Consider the following 22,829-nt stretch of genomic DNA (forward strand, 5'->3'; position numbering starts at 1 on the left):
TTATGAAGCCTAACTGGTCATTCATAAACTGGGTGATATACGACCCACCAAATTACAAATTTGGTTGTGAGTAACCATATTCAACTGGGAAACCTAAATAATAAATACACAACCAGACCCATGTAGGTATGTATGGGATAAGTTCAATGAGCATGTGGCTAAAACTTCCATGACACCAGATCCCAATGTTTGACCATCTTTCTCTCGATACATACCTATAGCCTCATGGGGAATTTTTTAACCCGTCAATAGAAAAAAAGAAGCATGACCACACTGTTTGAGTGGGTCTGAAAATATACTGTCAACAGTCCAGAGTGAATGGTTGCTGCATTATACCCCATTTATAGTTGTCCCGGAAGGAGAACAATGAAAGGAAATTCTCCCAGTTAACAAAACTTTGGGTTATATCTCTCAAATGTCTACTTTACTTTGAAGAAAAGACCTGATCTATAATCTACTTCTAGTAAAAGAAGAGTGGAAAAGAATATGCTCATTTCAGACTTAAAATATACAAATGCGGTTACTAATTAAGAAAACATTAAGAAGACATACAGAGGGCAAACAGACACATGAAATGATCAGGGAAATGCAAATCAAAACTACAATGAGATATCAACTCACATCTGCCAGAATAGAGAAAATCAAAGGCACAAGAAACAACAAGTGCTGGTGAGGACGTGAAGAGAAAGTAACCCCTGTGCACTACTGGTGGGAATGCAAACAGATGGAGCCATGTGGAAAACATGATGTTCCTCAAAAGTTGAAAACAGAACCCATGATCCAAGGTATTTACCCCCAAAAATATAGTAACACAAATTCAAAGGGATACATGCACCCCTATGTTTATTGCAGCATTATTCACAACAGCCATATTATGGAAGTAGCTCAAGTGTCCATTGACTGATGAATGGATAAAGAAGATGGGGTATATACACGCAATGGAATATTATTCAGCCGTAAAAAAGAATGAAATCTTGTCATTTGCAACATCATGGATGGAGCTAGAGGGCTTAATGCTAAGTGAAATAAGTCAGTCAGAGAAAGACAAATACCATATGATTTCACTCACACTCATAGGTGAAACTGAAGAAACAAAACAAATGAGCAAAGGGAAAGTAAAAAAAGAGAGAGAGAGGCAAACAAAGGAACAGAATCTTAACTATAGAGAACAAACTCTAGGGTACTAGAGGAGAGGTGGGGAGGGATGGGTTAAATAGGTGATGGGGGTTAAGGAGTGCACCTGTCATGATGGGCACTGAGTAATGTACAGAATTGTTGAATCACTACATTGTACACTTGAAACTAATGTAACACTGTATGCTCACAATATTGGAATTTAAAATAAAAAACTTAAAACATTATCTGGAAAACATGAGCCTACAAGTTACTTTCTTCCACGCAATGATACCCTTATATTCTTTGTGATTTACATGAAGAAAAGATGTATTTGAATTCATGTTTCCTAGTTTTTTTCTAAGTAATTGGAGCAGTATAACAAGTATAACTGGACAATGTAACGACAGGTATCACGAACGCCACAATGGTAATCAACAAATGCTTGCTGAGTATTTGTTAGAGTCACAATAGGTTCAAGGTTATACCAGTTTTTATATGGTTGTAAGAAAATTCATCTTGGAAGTATCTTGCCCTGTGGCAAAGCACTTTCCACAAACATTCAAAGTTCATTTCAAAGAAAAGCATATAATTAAACAAACTTAGGGCAGTAAAGGTAGAGATACTGAAGACACAAACCAGAGATATCCTTGAGGAATTGTCACTAGAACTAAATTTACATAAATACATGGGTTGTCAATTACACAGAAAAGTACACTAAAAATTAATTTCACTTTAGTTTGTACCTCAATATCTATGACTATAAAAGATAAATCTGCTAAGACATTAGTAAAACTTGAAAAAAAAAATATGTCCAGAGTGGTAACTCCCTAAGAGAGTAACTCAGCTATTTATAACATACTTAAACTCTATTGATAATGATATGCCCATATTACCTAACACTAAAAATGTACGAAGACAGAATATGATACAAATCTAAATTAGCCACTAATAATTTCAGTAAATCTCTAATCTAAAAGTTGAATCTTCTTTACGTGACCAGGAAACACTAGCGAGGACCAGGATTCAGGATAAGCTTGCAATTAGTATCCCAGTTCTTACTTATTGTGGTTTTGTTTAGTTTCTGTAGCATATAAGGGCATATGCTCTTGATAGCTCTTGGTCTATGGTCCAAGGTCTTCTGTGTTTGGCGGGTAACTCTGTCTAATTCTGAAATCTCATGTTATAAACTCACAGATACACACCACATTAGCCGGTGCCAACTCCAGGAATAATAAAGGCAATATCTGATTTCCCCTCTGCCTTATTCTTTTGTTTTATTTCTTGGTTGTTTAACAACTTAAGGACTGAAGAGGGATATTTTTTGTTCCATCCCCACCACCATCCCTAATACAAGTCTCTGAATTTTCTTTACTGGAAAGTGGCTTAACACTTAATTATAAATGTGACATATTTCAAAGGAACTGAAATTCCATTCAATACTAATAATATACAAAGGGCATTCACATTAATTTTACGGTACATATGTTTTTATTCATAGTGTTACAGTTTTAAGAATAGTTTTTTAGCTGAATTGAAGTCAAAAACAATATTTTACACTTAAAACATAAGCTAGAATGTTTGAGAGACTTGCCCAACATCACACCAAGAGTAAGTCACAGAGCTGGGCTTAAATTCACATCGACTCCCAACTCTGGCTTGGGTATCAAACCATAGTACAGGTAATATTCTTGAAAAAATGAATTAAACTGCAGTCCCTTCCTTGACGTCCCCAGTGGATAAGAGCATATGATCCGTTGATCAGATTAAAAAGAGAATTAACTTTAGGTACATTGGCAAATCTAATTTTGCTGTCCTAGTTCTAAGCTAGAGAAAATTGTTTTGATATTCCCTTGTTTCTTTGCTCTATCTCACTTCCCATTTCTACCTCTTTTTTCCAAAACACAAGATGATGGGGGGGGGGTGGGAAAGGTACAGCTAATCATGGCTAGAGAACAATGCCCAAATAGTTTCTTTTTCTTCATGAATTCTTTTCATGGACGTTAGGGGAGATCCAACTGTGCAAATGAATGCTGTGTAGTCTCTATTACTAAAATATATAAATCAAGGGCATGACAAATATACTCCATGTCCTCGAATTATAAGGAAATTTTGCATTCTCATTACATAGGCTAATATTTGATTATTATTTAGACACTAATGTCTTTCAACAGTTTTGTTAGGTGCAGAATTACATACGATGTCATAATATGAGAATATAACTGAGTCAGAACATACCTTTAGCAAAACCCTCCGTGGGAAGTTTATCTCACAGCCTGCCTACTGTGGGGCTTGTAAAGTGGCTATATAATAGGAATATGTTGAGACCAAATTAAAAAACAGGAGAGTTTTCTACTCATTTGTTGAAAGTAACACCAGCAAGCATGTAAAACCCCACCCCTTCCTGATGTTTGCATCCTCTGTAGCCAGTTTTGACCAAAAAGGGAAATAGCAGACCTAGCAAAGTGTGTCTCTTACCACTCTCAGAAGCAACCCAAGGCCTCCTGAGGCCTATACTCTTGGTAAACATGACTTCTGGGTAGAGCTCACACAGTAGCAAAGGATCAAAACCCTGGGCACCTCGAGAAACGTCCTCCACCATGCTAAGCATGTGATAAGAGTTATACTGCCCTGTTGGGACTCCATTCTCTTCTCATAATGTGGTCAAGGGCTTACTTGTATCAGAACCACTTTGGGAGCTTGATAGAATCAGAATTGGGATTGGGGCGCAGCCCAAAGAACTATCCACCTTGTAACAAAGTATCTAAAACATCCCAGTAATTCTTAGGTCCACTCAAGTTTGAGAATACCTGCAGTCTTTTTTTATACAGATAGTACTTCTAGTACTATATTTGATGACTACAGTTACAGTTATTATCTCTGAAATTTTGCTGATGTATAAAAATACAGGACTTTAGTCTTTCCTAATGAGGAAAAAAATCCAAAGGGCTTATGTTGTTTGTTAAAGAATGAATGCATATTTATATTTAATTCACTAAAGTCTCTAACTTGCTCAAAGTCTGCCTTATTTCAACAATATGATTTGTTTATGAGGGCCAAATTCTCTGTTTCCAGACAAAGAACACAATATTTGAAATTATATATCTAAAATTTAGGTTGTAATTCTAAAGTGAATATTGCGTTTATGATGTTTATCCAAAACTAAATAAAGTAATATAAACTGTGATTGGGGGCAGGGGGATTTAAGCCATATGTGGTTAAATAAAGGCAATTTTAAAAGTATTCCATTTCACGCTAACGTTTATAAAAATTGTTTTACTATTATTAATTACCATAGTCTAGGTGCCGTATTAGGAAAATTAACAGCCCAGAAGTCAGGCACTAATCTGGTTACAAAAGCCAAAGTTACAAAAATTAATGTTCAGTTACTTTACCCATGGCTGATATTTTGCACCAGATTAAATACTGAACTCTATTCTGAACTAAAATAACGAAGCACAGGGAATTCCTGATAGGGCTATTTTCATTAATATTTGACATTTGGAAATGTATAATAAAATCTATGCATGAATTCTTTAAAAATGTAAAGTTTCAGACAAAGAAATATGATTTTAGAATATGAAGAACCAGAAAGAATTTTTTTACATTTTCTATATTTCTTCTCTCCTATTAAAATGTATAAGGAGAAGCTTTACACCATATAAAGTTTTAAAGATAGAGCTATCAAGAATATATGAAAATAAATGTTTTAAATTTATTCTTAACTTTAGTAATCCATTTTATTTATTGAGTCAGATGGCTTAATTACTTACATTTAAACACAGTGTAGAGAAGAGCTATCCAAATGATGAATTTTCCCCTATAGATTTTTTGAGTGTGTAAAAATAAGATACTATTAGTAATTAAAAATCTTGCAGCTTGAACTTGAGGAATTCTTATATTTTAACGTAGTTTACAACTGTAGGAAAGTTGAAAATCAGCAACAGATTTAAAAATACAGAGATGAAGGATACCAGCTCATTCACTGGAAATTATTGATACTTCCAGATTAATCAGATTTAACAGATAATCATCCCTAACCTTCTTTATCCGGATCTTCACTGCTCTAACATTACCTTTGCTTTAATTTCTTTTTTTAAATATTTTAATTCAAGTTAGTTAACATGCAGTGTTATATATATTAGTTTCAAGTGATTCAGCAATTCCATACATCACCTGCTGTGTATTACCACGAGTGAGCTCCTTAATCCCCACCACCTATTTAAACCATTCTAACCTTTTACAGTCTCATTCATTGCTTGGATTTTCAGATCAAGCATTCTGAAATTTAGCAGGATAATTTACCATAATCATCCAAAAGTATCATAATGATGACAAAAATACCTCAATATCAATTCCCTAATCATTTATATATTTTCATATATTTACTAAATAACCATTTAATGTTCATTATCCAAAACAATTGTTCAGACTTTAAGAGATATAAAGATTATGAAGCACAATTCCTGCCCTTGAAGGAACTTACATATAATAAAAAAAGAAATAGATTTTTGGAAATTACCTTAGCACAAGGTAGTTTATTATAATATTGCATTAAGATCTGTAGTTGAAGAATCTTTATTTATCCTAGGGTTACTGTAAAAGTATTATCTTGGAAATAAAGTATCAATAAATCTTTCGGTCTCACAAAATGCAGAATGTAATGGTTTACAAATTTAAAAGATTTAAATTCTACAAAATGTCTCTTTTGACATAAAGAATTGAAAATGTATCATGAATGAATGTGCAAATCACACTGAATATTACAAAACCATATAAACAATGTGAGCTTTTTTATGTACGCACACACACACTCAAATGATTCAAGATGCATATTATCAACACTTATCTTTGAGGGGAAAACTGGTATATTATAATTTTATCCCTATTCTCTATTTTTCAATGTTTTATAATGCACATATATCACGTTTTTAAGAAAATATCCTTAAAAATTATCCCATATGGTTCTATGCATGGCTAACCAGCCTGGCTCCAACCAACTTTTTATCATTAGGAGAAAACAGTCTCAAAATAATTCCCTACCAAGATTAGAACTGGTTCATGTTCGGATGTTAAACTAAGTGGGATCATAAGATAATATTAGTGACCTTTTGTAAGGAGTGCACATCTAAATCAGTTGTCTCTCAGAGCACTTTTGCCCTTTGAGGGGTCGGGACAGATGTAATGGAGGCAGATACGGCATCTTGCACAAAGCCCAGAAGTTTAGCCAAATATTTGACAACAGTTTTCACTCCTCAGTATGGTTAAGCTGTTTCAGTTTCTTAACCTGAAAAAATCAAGATACTGATCCCTAATTCCGAGAGACAAAATCTGAAGCCTGTATGTCAGACTACATCCTGGCATCCAGCAGTCATTGATAAGTGTAGCAGTGAGTATGACAATGATGATGGTCATTCTAACAAAGGCTACCTAAATGTAGCTAGTACCTAAAATGTGCCGATGGCTGTTCTGGTGTTTCATGAGAATTAACTTCTTTTAACCTCATAACCACCCCATGAACAAGCGCTCTTCTTATCCCATTTTGCACTTACGGTGCCTGAGGCACCGAGAAAGTAAATACCTTGCTGAAGCTCACATCTCTGTCCTAGTAAGAACTGTAATAGCAGCAGCAGCCAGTAGCATTAATGATAAGGATTATTAAACTGGTAAAAACACCAAATGTGAACAAAAGATAACGGGACTTTCTTTTGTATTTCACTGTAGAAACAACAGCGAATTCCAGAGAGATGTTTCAACAATGAATAAGTATAAATCTCGCCAAAGATGACAACCTAAGGGTAATATTGATATGCTCTTTAGACTTTATAAAAGCTTACTTCCTCATGGTTATATCCAGGGTTTTATCTGGACTGATGGTGTATGAACATCTGATGGATACAGCCCTAACTGTGGTATTCATGCTATTCTTTGTCCTTGTGGTGTCCACATGTGTTTAAAAATCTGCATTCATTTCCTGTTGCTGCCGTATAAAATTACCACAAACTTAGTGGCATAAAGCAACACAAATTAATTATCTGACAGTAGAAAAGGTTAGAAGTCTGAAACTGGTCTCATGAGGCCCAAATCAAGACATCGGAAGGACTTTGTTCCTCTGAAGGCCTTAAGAAAGAATCCACTTACTAGCATTTTCCAGTCCCTAGAAGCCATCCACAGCTCCTGGTTAATGGCTCCATTCCTCCATGTTCAAGCCAGCAAAATTGGGCTGAGTCCTTCTCATGTTGTCACGTGTCTGATACCCCCCCCCCCCCCCACACACACAACCTCTCTCTTTCACTTGTAAGGGTCTTTGGGATTACATTTGGGCTCCCTGGATAATCCATGATAATCTCCCCATCCCAAAGTAAACTGTTTAACAATCTTATTTCCATCTACAACCTTAATTTCTGTTTTCCATGTAACTTAGCATATTCAGAGCTCCGGTGATTAGGATGTAGACACCTTTGGGGAGGCTTTATTCCATCTACCAAACAACAGAATACTACTTTCAGCTCTACTTCCTTTCTCCCTTTCTTAAAATCTTCTGAAGTAAAACAGATATACGTACAAGTATACCTTCTGCCTCTCCTCACAGAATATTTGCAGGATAACACTGATTAAATAGTTTAAATGATCATTGTTTAGATTTCTCCTTGAGTCAAAGTAAATGATACATTAGAAGAATTTTCTAAGAGTCAATTAGGAGGGGGTTGAAAATTCCTTTGAGGATGCAAAGCATTAGGCAGATACAAATTATTAGCCTTGCATCTTTAGAGTACTCTTTATGGCAGGCATTTTCAATATATTTTAATCACATCTGTATTATAGCCTTGATGATTTTAAATATCCTAATGGCCTTCATTAAAGACTGTTTTTCTAGCATTATGTTGTAGATATTTTACTTCCTATTATTTCACTCACCTCCAAGGACCTTGAGAGCTGCAAAACTTTCTAAATGTTTACAACTGTTAGTTAGAAACAGTTGTGTCTATTTTATCCCTTGCAAAAAATGTTTCCATGTTGACCTACTAATGGTAACATTAGTTGCTTATTTTCTACCAAAATGGCTTTCTATATACATGCTTACTTCACTGACTATAAAAATGGAAATGTCCACATGGGAGGATGCTTTTCTAAAATGGGTGTACACATGCAGTTGTGTGAGAATAAAATGAGTTCATTTTAGAGAGTTATAGAGTGGCTAGTAAGCCAGGCTTTGGAGTCAGGCTGTCTTGGAATCCAAATTCAGCCAGCTTCAAGCAAATAATTAACCTCTCTGAGCTTAGATTTCCCCCATGAAACATACAGATAATAGCACCTACAAAATCAGTTATTGTGAGAATTAAATGAGATAAACTGTATAGAGGATTTATCGTCATTCCTGACACCTGTAAGTGTTGATTAAAACTTCATTTCAACACTTTTTTGTAAGTTGAAATTGGTCTTTGGAGGACAGCATTTGCCAGTGGGTGGGACCCCAATTCCCAGAGACACAGTAGCAGGGAATCATGGAGCGAGGAAGTCCTTCCCTTTAGAATACTTCTTTAATCCTGACTCGGTCAAGGACAGCGTCTCAGATTGGAGCTCTTGTAACTTCATGAACTCCAATACTATCAAATAGAGGTTGACCTGTGTGTCCAGAGCCTGCCCTTACTTAAAATTGTTTCAAGACTACTTTACTTTCAGTCTGTTTATTTGTATGGTCACCTTCTCTTTATGGCAAAGGGTAATGATTTTTTCATTTATGGTACTGATATAAATGTTCCTTTAAAACATATGAAAGCTGAAAAAAAAAAGTTAGTTTAAAGAATTTTTTTTTCTTAAACAAGAGAGTACTGTAGCCAAAAATTTGAGGAAGGTTTTGTGAGAATGACTGAAATTTGCAAAACTCTGTCCCAAGGGACTGTACTCATGACTGCATTCTGAAATGAGTAGTGACTTTCTGGAACAGAAGTTACGCATCAGGAATCACCCCCAATAGTCACAGTAAACACTCTTAGCTGTAGCTCACCCTGCTAACTAGTTCTCATGATTAAATTATTGAGATCTCAGAGGCTGAAGGTTTCTGAGTCATCTGATGTTGACTTAGAGTGAAGATAAAAAGAAATAGTGCCATTCAGCTTTTCCATACCTATCTCACTTAAATACAGTCCCTGAAGGCTGGAGCTACCTTTTTATGTATTTCTTGAGCCCAGCACAGATCAGGAATACATGTTTGAAGAGTGAATGATGAAGGATAATTAATCTGGCATAAGATAATGAAGGCATTAGTCCACTCTTTCTTGACAAATATCCTCAATCCTAAATGCCCAGAGAAAGCAATTTTAATTTTGTTAATGTTTATTTATTTTTGGGAGAGAGAGAGAGAGCAAGAGTGTGAGTGGGGGAGGGGCAGAGAGAGTGGGAGACAGAATCCAAAGCAGGCTCCAGGTTCTGAGCTGTCAGCACAGAGCCCCGCATGGGGCTCGAACTCACGAACTGTGAGATCATGACCTGAGCCTAAGTTGAACACTTAACTGACTGAGCCACCCAGGTGTCCCAAGAGAAAGCAATTTTAATTTCTGCAGTGTTATTCTCTTAAAATAATAGATACTAATTGAACTACTATTATGAGCCAATCATTCTCATAAATAATTAATATGATCATCAATATACATAATGTCTCCTGGGCATCACAGCGATCACAGCGTTCATTAGTGACAGAGCCATTAGGTGGTCATGTGCTTTTTTGGCTTCAAATCCAGTGCAATGGAAAAATATTTCCTATATTATTAAAAACTGTTTAGTCTTTCTTTAGATTAATAATATTCTTGTATGGATAATGATCTATTCTTTATCCAAAAAAATCACTGTGGATTCTCCTTTTGTTTTAAACATTGTGCAATAATTTATATGGAGAGCAAAATTGAAATATTTATAAATGACAGGTCACCAAATAGCCAAGCAAATGTGACTTTAAAGTGCATACACAAATAGTAAATATATTACCACTAGAAAGCTGAACAAGTAAAACTGTTAAAAGTAAACATAGAAAAATAAAAAGTAGAAGTATATACACTGTGTTTTTTCCTATTTTTTAGTCACTCTACATATTTTCAATTACGTGTATGTATTATTCTAGAAAAAGGATAATAAAATTATTTCATCTTCCAGATACAAATGGAGGGTATTAAATTTCATTCACTTTTCTACCCTAATCATAGTTTTTCTACTTGCCCCAGAAGATTTTTTAATACGCTAAGTTATATTAAAAGGTTATAGACATTTTAGTAAAAATAACTAAACTACTTGTTATCAGATTAAAAGTTAATTTAATATTGGAAAATGCCCTAAATTATCTTTGTGTGACAGGTTTTGTGAATTTTTAATACTTTTTGTCATAATCAAAGAAAGCTCTTCTGCAAACCAATTTGAAAAAGAAAGCCAAAGCCAGGGTTGTTATTATCTGAGGCTAGATTTACACCCCAGCAATAGGGCATTCAGAAATGGCAACGACTTCATTTATCCTTTTTTTCATAAATTTAACTGGCTACTTTACTGTCACTCCTGTGCTACTAGCTAATCAGCAAACATCTCTTAATGCGCTTACCTCTGCTGAATGGATGCCAGAGGCTACGCCTTCCTTTCAAGAGCATCCGGATCTATCAGAATAATAAAAGTCACTGTCATAGTAGTGTTGCTTACCTGAACTGTTAGCCAGTCTCCAAGACATAAAATTGTCAGTTTAAATTATTTGCATTTGTATCAGTTACTGTTTTTTCCATTAGGAAAATATTTCAGCAATAATTTATTTGGGTGACTTCTAATAACCTATATGCTTGCTTCAAACGTGTGTTTCACTGACACACATTTCTAACATGGAAACAACCTGGTTACATCCAAGTAGTCAAATTGATATTATTTTTGGAATATTCTGATGAATAATATGCCAATTTTTGAACAATGTGAGGTCACTTACATAGCTTACATGATTATTCACACAGTGGCAGGTTTACATAGTCTGACAAATGAAAATACCTGCAAAATCAGTTGAGATGCATACATGCTATTGAAATACCAACTGCGTGAACACACACAGTCCAAAATATTCTTATATTTAGAATGCCTTACACATGTTCCCAGTTTCATTTCATTCCTACTTTACTTTCCCCAACAGATAATCCCCTTCTGATTTTATTCCTATTTTCTCTAACACATCTCATAATCAAAGCTCTCATTTGAATAGTTAGAATTAATCATAAGGGAATTAAAGAAACAGGCATATTGTGTGTGTCTTACTCAACCTGTCAATGCCATTTTCCCTACTGTATACCGTCCTCTGTTTCTATTCTTATTATATGTCCACCTCCCTCTCATTCAAAAGATGGCCAGGCCCAAGAGCTGAGGAAATCGCACAAAAAGCAGTGTTACCGATCTCGGGCTTGAAAGAACCATCCTCTCAAGAACTACTTGCCATTTAACAGGGATGAAAACGTGGTGCAAAAAACCCTCTTTCTCTACCAGTGTTCAGATGACAATGCATTCCATGGTTAAATATGTTCGTGAAATATTGGATTAGAGAAAACTGAAGATACATAGTTGCAGAAATTTATCAGAATGTCCCACTATGCACATTCAAAACTTATTTCACAGAACACTTTCTCCAAGGAACACATATGGTACACAATACAGATTGAACAGCACAGTACTAAAAAAAGAAAGCCCTGGAAGCATGAGCTCAGGTTTTCCAGGTATTGGCCATCAGGTAAGAGAAATTATGAATCACCCTTCATAATCTCCCACGTGGCCCACCATTTTCACCTAGCAACGGGCATGACAATTATCAATCACAGAGCACCTACTATGCTGCAAGTATTACCAAATGTTCTTTCCTCTTTTCATCATGAGTACAGAGAGGTCTTGTAACAGAATTACCTAAAGAATGAGGAGCCTAGGTTTTTATATGTACCAATTGAGAAAATTGTTCTAAGGAGTCATAAAGCAATAAAATATTTTAACGTAATAAAATGAAATATGAACATACTTTTTAATGAATCTTCTATATTCTCCTAAGCAGAAGCAGGAATGAAATATGTGTTAATAGCTAACTTCACAGCAGACTGGTCCTCACAAACGAAATAGAAAAGCTCTCCCTTTCTTTCTATAATTACACGTGCTTTCTAATTACCCATAGGTTACTCTCAACCAGAAATTTGCTTAGGAGAACCTTCCTATTATTCTTTGGACCCTGAAAGATCTAAGTGAGACATTATATACATTTATACTCTATTAGGAGTAAATTGCTTAGACATAATTCAAGCAATTCTGAAGATATCACTAAATCTTTACTTATATAACTAAATCAACTGTTATTTTTACTTGTATGGTATTAGAAATGCCTTCATCCCAAAAGCTAAGAGACTTTGAATCCGCTATTATCCAGTTTTTGTGTGTGTGTTGGTTTTCTTCTTTGCAGGGAGGGGCAGAGAGGATGTATGATAATATACTTTATAGTTGTAGGCTAAATCTTCAAGAATAAATAAATGAAAATTAATCACATTTTTATTTTAAAAGAATATGATGTAAAATTCTTGGGGCGCCTGGCGGCTCAGTCGGTTAAGCGCCCAACTTTGGCTCAGGTCATGATCTCATGGTTCATGAGTTCGAGCTCCACATCGGGCTCTGTGTTGACAGCTCGGAGCCTAGCTGCTTCAGATTCTGTGTCTCCCTCTCTCTCTGCCCCTCCCTTGCTTGCGCTTTGTCTCTCTCTCTCTCTCTCTCTCTCTCTTTCTCTCACTTTCAAAAATAAATAAACATTAATTATTTTAAAAACTGAATTCTCAAAATGGGAGAAAACTGTTCTTTACCCATTAACTAGTTTCCCTGAAGACAAAACACAGTTTCACATATAAAATTACATAATTTGTTTTCCTGGCAGACCATAGGTTTCATCCAGTTCAATCTGTAGAGAATAACCAGAGAAACGTGTTTGAGATATTATTGTGTTTAATAGAACAATTAGAAAGGTTAAACAGGAGAACAAAAAAGGACATTTACATGAAGCTCTCAATCTTGAGATTCATATGTGACACCAGAAATACAGACAAGGAATCATGTAAACACATTCCATCTAATAAAAGTGAAATTTGAATACTGAAGGTATTAATATATGCCGTTTGCTAAGCGCCTGCTATAAATGCTCCAGGCATTTTTCAGACAGAACTACATTCAATTATATCAAAAATAGATATGTTTCTTATCTCAGATATAAATAAATTGGATTTTAGAATTTTTTTAAGTTATTTATTTGGAGAGAGAGTAAGCATGAGTGGGGGAGGAGCAGACAGAGAGGGAGAGAGAATCAGAAGCAAGCTCTGTGCACTCTCAGCGTGGAGCTCTAAGTGGGGCTCGATCTCACAAACCATAAGATCATGACATGAGCTGAAATCAAGAGTCCACAGCTTAACTGACTGAGCCAGCCACTCAGGTTCCCCAAGAAATTGGATTTTAGATGAGTAATTTGTTTAAAATCACACAATAAGTGACAGTTTCCATATTTGAGTTGATATGAATAGTTACAGATATTGATATAGAGAATTAATCCACAAACATAGACATATTTAGTTATCTTTAAAATATATTTACGGTGTTAAATTGGAAAAATGTATAGGAAAACAGGTGAGAGATTAGGAGAATAGGTGACTGCTCTGTAACACAATAAAAATCTTGATATATTTAAACTGCAATTCTATATGTATATCCAAAGATCTATCTTAAATTTCTTTTAAGGGGCACCTGGGTGGCTCAGTCAATTAAGCTTCCTACTTCAGCTCAGGTCATGATCTCGTGTTCGTGAGTTCAAGCCCCCAGTCTGGCTCTGTACTGACAGCTCAGAGCCTGGAGCCTGCTTTGGATTCTGTGTTTCCCTTTCTCACTGCCTCTCTGCCGTTCACACTCTTGTCTCTCTGTCAAAAATAAATAAAACATTAACAAAATTCCTTTAAAAAGGTTGTGCATGCTTTTTTTTCATTGTAACATCTTATACTGTTTAAAACTAATAAAACATTAGATATTTTCCTTCCTATAATATTAATGCAAAGGTCACAATTAATGATTCAAAGAATAAATTTTGTGAGAAAATTCATTTACCTGCAAAGACATTTTAAATATAGAAAGCAAACTCTTGTTACATTTACTCATTTACTTGTTACATGTTACATTTACTCATAGAACCACAACAGGAAAGTTCAACTTTCATGTGGTTATAACATGAGTGAGTGGAAAGTTTCCAACTTCGTCATGTGGTTTAAATAAACCAAGTTACTATATATTTCTTCTGAAACCTAGGACCTTTTATACACAGAATTTTCTACTCAAATTAATCCAATAGAAGATTTAATAGCATTTAAAGTTGATTCTCCCCAAATAAGTATATAAATATAATACAATTCCAGTGCAATGAAAGGCATCTATTTTTATTGGTGCAGATCCAGCAAATAGGAGATGGCTCATGAGCCAGAAATTCTTGGGATCCTGGCACCAGTCTCTTTCAGGTGCCAATAGCTCGTTCTTCCTGATTCCCCAGGTTATAAAACAGCAGATGCCCCTGGCCACTTAGGAATACTGGTTCCCATAGCCTAGTTAGGAAGATTATTCCTGGTGGTCCAGACTAGAGATCGCTCCCAAATCCTTTACACCAAATATGTAAAAGCTAATTTCCTATATCAAAGTTCTTTCTGCCTAAAATGGCTAGATTGCTTTCATTAAATGTCTCCAAATCAAGTGTTACACAATATTCCAATTGTTTCATGGAAGGGGGAACAGTAGATAAAATAACCTCTTAATGTAAGTAATGAAAAACTAATAATAAATAAGAAATTTATGGGATTTCTTAAATAAGAAAATTATGGAAAAGAAGATCCCTCAGGGGGCACCCTGGGTGGCTCAGTAGGTTAAATGTCCAACTTTGGCTCAGGTCATGATGTCACAGTTCATGAGTTTGAGCCCCGTGTTGGGCTCTGTGCTGACAGCTCAGAGCCTGGAGCCTGCTTCGGATTCTGTGTCTCCCTCTCTCTCTGCCCCTCCCCCACTCATGCTCTGTCTCTCTCTCTCTCTCTTTCTTTCAAAATTAAACATTAAAAGAAATTAAAAAATAAAATCAAATAAAGAAGATCCCTCAGGAGAACTTTCCTTAGCAGATATTGGCTTGGAAATAAATACATGAGTGGAACAGAATAGACAATTCAGAATGCAGATTCCAGGATACATGAGACTTTGTGGTATGGCAAAAATGGAATAGGTGACACTTGAACAATGTGGGTGTTAGAGGCATCAACCCCTTATGCAGTCAAAAACCCTCCTATAACTTGTGATTCCCCCAAAACTTAATTACCAATAGCCTACTATTGACTGGAGGCCTTTTCAATAGCATAAATAGTCTATTAACACAAATTTTATATGTTGTATGTATTATATACTATATTCTTACAATAAAATAAGCTAGAGACAAGAAAATATCAACAAAATCATGCAGAAGAGAAAATACACTTACAGTATTATCCTGTATTTATTAAAAAACAAAAAACATGTATAAGTGGACCCTTACAGTTCAAATTCCTGTTGCTTAAGCATCAACTGTATTTCAGTTTACTGGGAAGAGTATGGTTCATTTAATAAATGTTGATTTCTCAGCTGGCTTTAAGTTTCAAAAACTTAATCCCCCAGAGGGACTGCGATACTAGCTAGTAAATTATGCTACTTTTATACCTCCTCTTTCTCCTTGACTAAGATTAAATGTCATAAGCATTCTCTCTGTAGGCCTTGATTTAAATACATTTTTAAAATCTGCTAGAAGTAATATGCTATCAATTTTTAAGGAAGTAAAAACATCCTATTAAAACTATTAAAAAACACTATTGTAATTTTATGATAATACAATTTTATAACTATATAATTCAAAATTCTAAACTTCTTAATCGTGCTTAACTCTTAGAATATTAACCTTTGAGTGAATTATTTCCTCACCAACTCCAGGGGCTTTAAGTTTAGAGACAAAAATAACTGCATGGATTTTCTTCAATTTCAGTAATCAAGTGAGATAACTCCAAATATTCTTATCAGGAGAACCACTAGATTTAGAAGGCATCCTATTCTCAGTGCATAAAAGACCTAATTCACAGATTGTTTAACTTGCGATGAAAGATGCAGAATAGACATCATCTTAACAATAACTCTCTAAAAGGGAAGAAGCTTATGGAAACAAAAGAGACAGTATTTGAGAAATGCAGGTATTCTAGCCCCACATGTATTTTTTTCCTCCAAAAAAAGAGAAACTCATTCAAACTACCTTACCTAAAAAGAATATGAGTGTAAAGATACCACAGTCATCTTATGGAGACCAGATCAGAAAAACAAGTGCAGGTGGCCTGGAAACGGAAAGTCAGAAACTAAGACTACTCCCTCTTTCAGTCCTCCTTAATTCTCTCCATTCATCTTGCTAATGATCCATCGGGGACAAGAGTCAACTGGCTGTCATCCTCTATTGTGTGTCATTAAACATTATCCTTCCCCCTTCCACTGACAACAGTCTTATTATCTCTTGTTTGAAAGGAAAGAAAGGCTTTGTTGAGTCCAACAAATCTGTAAAAGCAGACAACACACATCACTGGCCAGTAAGCAAAGGCAGCAAGCTGCCTCTTAAATGCCTATACTTGACCCAAGTGACTATTTCCAGGAATCTGAATGACCCACGGTTTTACCCATTTAACACGAGCACGGATGGATAGGACATGATAAAGGATGGTTCTCAGTCTATAGATAAGTGCCTGGAGTAGTGAAAGTTTTAAACTTTTATTGACAAGTGAGGAGAGAATTAAGGAAATTATCTCATTAACTGAAATAAAGGTAGAATTTTGCCTCAATTTTATCTCACTGACTTTCTCATTAGTGATGCAGTAGTTCACTAATTGTACTAAAAATGCAGTTGTCTCCTGAAACTTTTAATCAGTCTATTAAATCTAAATAAAATGTGATCAACCAATGAGGAAAATGTGTAATCCTTAGGGATTTTGCACAGTCACAAGAAATACTCTACAAGTTGTCATTCTAGTGACATGATTTTACAGAATCATACCACTTTGATGTGGTATGTTTCTTTCCCACATCTTTGATGTATTTCTCTGCTCTCTAAACTCTTCCTAAAAAGATATGATGACTTGGAAGTTACAACTTTAATAGTTTAGACAAGTTCTTGTAGGAAATGAAATAACACAATGAATTATTAAATATTTTCATATAATTATACTGAACCATATAACTTCTTGTTCAGAGTAGGTGCTAATTTGATGCTCTCACCTATCAAGGTAATGTGACATCCATATCATATGAATTCAAAGTAGTAACACAATTAGTGGCAGCTATTAAAAGAAGGCCAAAACTTCAAGTGGTCTTGACACTATGTTATTTTTCTGACAGTTAGGCATGATCCTTTCTATGGCTATATTAGAACAACAACAAAAAAAAAAGAGTGAAAATATTGATCCTAATCAAAGGATGATGCTTAGTCTTCAGCATGGATCATAACCCCAAAATGAGGCACATGGCAAATGAAATTCCAAGTCAGAAATTATTCTTGTACTTTTTTAGTATGTCTTCTTTATAAAGCAGAACACATAAAAAATGAAGCATGGGAATTACTAATACAGAAAAGCAGAAGAGCTTAAAAGAAAGGAAAAGATGACAGAGTATGATAAAACATAACTTATTTTAATTAATTGGATACAAAGGAAATCTTGTAAAAGACCATACGTAAGGCATTGATAAATCACTTCTTAGGATTATAAAGGAAAGTGGTCTTTCTGGATTATTTCAGTGAGGAGCACTTGAAAACAACAAAGACATTTCTATTCAGTGGTAAATGTCTAAAAAAAAATCATTCTTTTTATCTGAGTGAAAAATAAATACAAAGGGGGTATAATTCCATATAATATTTGGTATTTTTACCACCCGGACTATTTCAATGTCTGCAGTGAAACTTGGATACTATTCTTTATATTTAGAATAGGAAAGAATTACAAGGCCATATAACAGCTTATTTTTAAATAATAACTTCTGGAATGTTTGCCCTTCCTATTCTTATTTCATAGCTGTCTCTAAAATTACTGTATGATATTACATAATATATAAAGTAATAAAATAGCAACTGTAACTTAGGTAATCAGGTAACAGCTATTTAAATTCTTAAAACGTGTGACTTATATTTGGCAGGAATGATATTCTTTACATTGGATTTTTTTTAACCAAGCAGTAAATATTTGGGTAGATTCTCCATCTTGTTATAATTCAATGAATGATCCCATAATTTTCAGTTTGGTGCTTACTTTTTCACATATATTTGTATTTTTTAACTAGATCATAACTGGTACTGTGATATGGGTAAATAAAACATGCTCTCAATTTGTCTTAATCATTCCCATTTTATTCTTTCCTGTAAATGCCCTAGTCTAATGCCCTTTTAATCACTCTATCCTTAGTTCTTCTCACTGTGGGGTTTTTTTTTTCTCCTCACAACTATTACCCACAATATTTCCCCAAGGATATAGCACTATCTTTCTACAGGAAGCCATATGCCCTAATTTGTTTCACGTGGGAACTTGATGGCTTCATTCAAGTTTTCCCCCAATTTTATTTTATTTTCTCCATAAACAGAGTTTGTTTTCTCCAAAAAAACTCTATCTTTTATATGTAAATATTACACTATTGACCAATGACCCAAGAATTAAAATAATAGCTAACATGTACTAAGCAATTACTATTTGCTCTGGCACCCTGAAAATCACTTCGCGTGTATTTCCTCTTCCAATCCTCAAAAAGACTCTTTTGAATAAGGATTATTATTGTCTCCACTTTTGCTTTTTAAATGGATAAACTGAGGTAATAACAGATTTAGTTATATGTCTAAGATTGAACAGCAAATAATCAATAAAGCTGGACTGATGTGAGGCAATCGGAGTCCATAGGCCTTCAAAAGTAGGGCATGATCACCTACAATGTGTTCAGATAGATGTGGTGAAAAAGTTCCCCCTGATTCTCCAAGCACACACCACATACACTGCTGTTTAAGTCTGGAACCCTAAGCATTAGATAGTACAGGATTATTCCTGTTAAAATGAAAACGCCCTAACAGAGCTACCTCTCTTTTAAAATCTCAGCAAAAGCAACCTTATCTGAACATTTCCAGCTGGTCTGAAGAAGGCAAGTTTCACCCGTTGCCACAACAAGAACCAAGGTATTTTCTTGGAAGGAGAATTCAAGGTTATTTGCTATGTTAGAAGACTGAAGACAGAATAAAAAGCTTCAAATCTTCAAGAACTTCATGACAGAGAGAGAGACCCAGATAAACTGTGTCTCTCACAAGTTATACATAAGCATCGAGCACACGGTGAATCACGGTAGATGCCTGCTGGGTTTTTTAAAAATTTTTTACTGTTTACTTTTGAGGGGGGGGGGGAGAGAGAGAGAGAGCACAAGTGCACAGGGGAGGGGAGGCGACCCAGGGAGACACAGAATCCAAAGCACACTCCAGGCTCAGAGCTGTCAGCACAGAGCCCGACGGGGCTCAAACCCAGGAGCCTTGAGATCTTGACCTGAGCCGAAGTCTGACATTTTACTGACAGAGGCGCCCCAGATGATTTGTTTTTAAGCTAATTATTTATTTAACTCCCTTCATAAAAGGCATCAAATAATATTAATAAAAAATACACAAAAACTACGGGGTGGGGAACAGTCTGTGCTTTAATAAAGAAACAGTCCTTATTGAAGGTAGTAGTTAAATTTGTTTCTAAAATCACTAGGTTTGGAATAAAGCAAAGAAAGAATTTCTCATTTGGACATTGGTGGCCAGTATCTAGTTAAACATAAACCAGAAAAATACATTTCTAAATGGAATTTTCATCCACTATGCCTATTTTTACATTGTTTTAGTACTGGGTATCATATCCTTCCTGCTTCCATTAAAAGACAAGTTGGATACTCACAGTGTTTACCATTTTATACTCATATAACTACACAACTTTTGTAGGGGGATAAAAGGTTGTTGGCGAAGTGATGAATAGATGATCTTCAAATAATAATTAGCTATGTGACCATGGGAAAATCACTACTTGGGTCTCAGCTTTCTCTTCTCTAAAATGAAGCAGTGAACTAATTTCACCACAACGTGCCCCATTAAGCTAAAATCTACCATGCTGTGGTAACATTTGTCCAAAGCAGACAGAAAGGACACACAAAAAAGCTCTCCATATATGAGAAGAATTAATCAGAACTACTCGTGGAAGACAACTCATGCCTAGGAATAGGCATGGGTTAATACCAAAAGTCAGCTCCTTATAAGAAAAAAATGTAATTACCTTGGCCAAAGGAGGTAAATGAAGCAAGTGATAAATACCACCTTGGGAAGGAGCAAAGGAGATGGCGGAAATCACACAGGAGGCACAGGAATAATCAGAACTAAATACTGGGTCGCATCACTCTAGCAGTATTCACAATAGCAAGTCCCTCAAAGTATTACCTGACTATCGAGGGGAATAAAAGTCATTTTCTGGCTAAACCGTTCAATCATGAAGTTTGAACAAATCGTAGCCCATTCTATTTAACTAAATTGTTAAGCTGAAATCATAAATGTTAGCACATCAAGATATCGTGGGCTCTAATTTTTTTCTTCTCATTTAAATCGTCACAAACATGCTTCCCATTTTAAGAAACGCAGTCTTTTAAAATGTATTTGTCAAACAGGCACACTATCCAAGAGAAGCAGCATGACCTTTAAAAATGCTAGGAAGCTATGAAGAATTCTATTCGGCTAATTACTATTTTCAGATTTTCTTGTTGCATTTCTCACTGTGAACAACTCCAGTAATCTTAATACCCAAGTGAAGCCTTTTTTTATTTCAAAACTGGACACTTTATAATCATTAGTTCACAAATCCATTTAAAACACTCAAAAAGAACTGAGTACAACTGCCTTAACATCCATTTATGTATTCAACCACATTGACTGCTTCTCCTTTGACCAAGGTAGCAAAATCTGCGGAGTGAGGGGTCTCTACCCAGAGTAATCCGTCCGCTAAACGGATCCCAGCCCATCCCAGAAATTTACCGGGTTGGATTCTGAAAGGCTGGGCAGGTAAACCGGACAAGCGGTTTTGCAAAAAAAAAAAAAAATGTTGACACAATTTTTAGGATGACGCAGAACTTTAAAACACGCGCTTAACTTTAAAACCCATTCCAAGGTGCCTGGAGAAACTAGAGGGCCCTGTCCCACGCGCTCTGGAAAGTTCCAGGCACTCCGAAGTTGCGGACTTTGACGGGACGAACGAGAGGCGCTCCCACTTCATCCCGGACAGACCGCCCCTCCAGAGCCCCCCCCCCCCCCCGGCCCCCCCACCCCCATTACAGTTGGAGCCCGGTCGCCAGCCGAGCGGCAGACGCGGCGGGAAGAAAGGGGCAGCTCCGGTGCCCCAGTTCCCTACGCGCGCGGGCGTCAGCAGCCCGAGCGCAATGATCGCCGAAGGGTGCGCGCGCAGTCTCCGCCGAGCCCTGGAGCCGCGCGGCCGGCCTCGCCCTCCCGCCGCCCGCACGCGCGAACACCCACCTGGGGGCGCTGGGCTGCAGGGGGCCCGCTCCCGGCTCCCGCCCGCCCGGCCCGACGCTGCAGGCAGCATCGCGGCGGCTGAAGCCAGGCAGCCTGCGGGCAGGACTCTGCTGCCCGAGATTCTCGGCGAGATCGTCTCTAGACGCCCCCCTTCGTCAGCCCACCGCGGGCGGGTCTGGCCGCAGGGCCCGGAAACGCAGCCCGTGGGCTCAGGCCACAGGGTCACCACGAGGCCTTGCGAGGGCGCCCTGAGGAAGTGAAACTGCCCAGGGGCTTGGGCTTGCCTGCTTTTTAGGCTGCTCTGTTTCTCCTAACACTCTCTGGGCCTGTTCACTCCGGAGATCTTAGAGCTGCGATACCTGTGACTCCAGCTTTTGTCCCATTCTAGGTCTTCCAGTTTGTCCCCACTTCCGGGAAGAAATAGGGATACCAGATGTAGACACTTGCTGGCAAAGGGGAGCGATAGATACAGATATATGGATCTGGTTATAGAAATAAAGATATAAAGATGTAGATGCAGATACACAGTTGATTTTTTTTATATATTCATTTTGCTCATACTATGTAGGCTAGATTCATAAATTGCAAAGTGATTTTTAAAACCGTATAAAATTTATTTCCCTCTCCTGCTCCAAGTCAGAACTGGTAAAAAAATAAGACGTGGATTGAAATAGATTCTCCAAGTAAGGGTTTAACTTCACTTGCTTCGAAGACTGAGAAATACTCAGACTTCGCCCAGATCCTTAATATAAATGTCCCTTCTTCTCTCAAGGTTCTCTAACTTAGTAATTTACTTTTTGAAATTGAAAATATTTTTGAAGATCAAATTGAAGATTTGGTAATAGTTCATGGTTTAAATGTTCCTCTCCCTCTTTTTTAGAAAAGAAATCTAAAAGGGAGAGCTGTGTAGCCACTATTTATCTCATACAGTCTTTTTTAGGAATACCATAAATATCAAAGTATCCAAAATGTTAACGTTTTCCACATAACTCGATTAGTTTTTGTAGTTTATACCACAATGAAGAAAACTTAGAGAAATATGTGAAATGTCAGCAATTTTGAAAACTGTCATGTACATTTCTCTACTTTC

General features: G+C 36.3%; 1 protein-coding gene across 1 annotated transcript in view; it reads right to left on the reverse strand.

The window, feature by feature from the left end:
• The window catches only part of BANK1 (B cell scaffold protein with ankyrin repeats 1), a 315,691-nt gene extending 293,805 nt beyond the window's left edge, over positions 1-21,886 (reverse strand). The window contains exon 1 of the mRNA XM_040477430.1: positions 21,740-21,886. Coding sequence (XP_040333364.1) covers positions 21,740-21,809 — 70 coding nt within the window. The 5' untranslated portion in view covers positions 21,810-21,886. The remainder of the gene's footprint in view (positions 1-21,739) is intronic.
• Positions 21,887-22,829: the final 943 nt, after the last annotated feature.

The sequence above is a fragment of the Herpailurus yagouaroundi genome, unplaced genomic scaffold (genome assembly GCF_014898765.1).
Source record: "Herpailurus yagouaroundi ecotype Mexico unplaced genomic scaffold, PumYag 28, whole genome shotgun sequence".
NCBI lineage: Eukaryota > Metazoa > Chordata > Mammalia > Carnivora > Felidae > Herpailurus > Herpailurus yagouaroundi.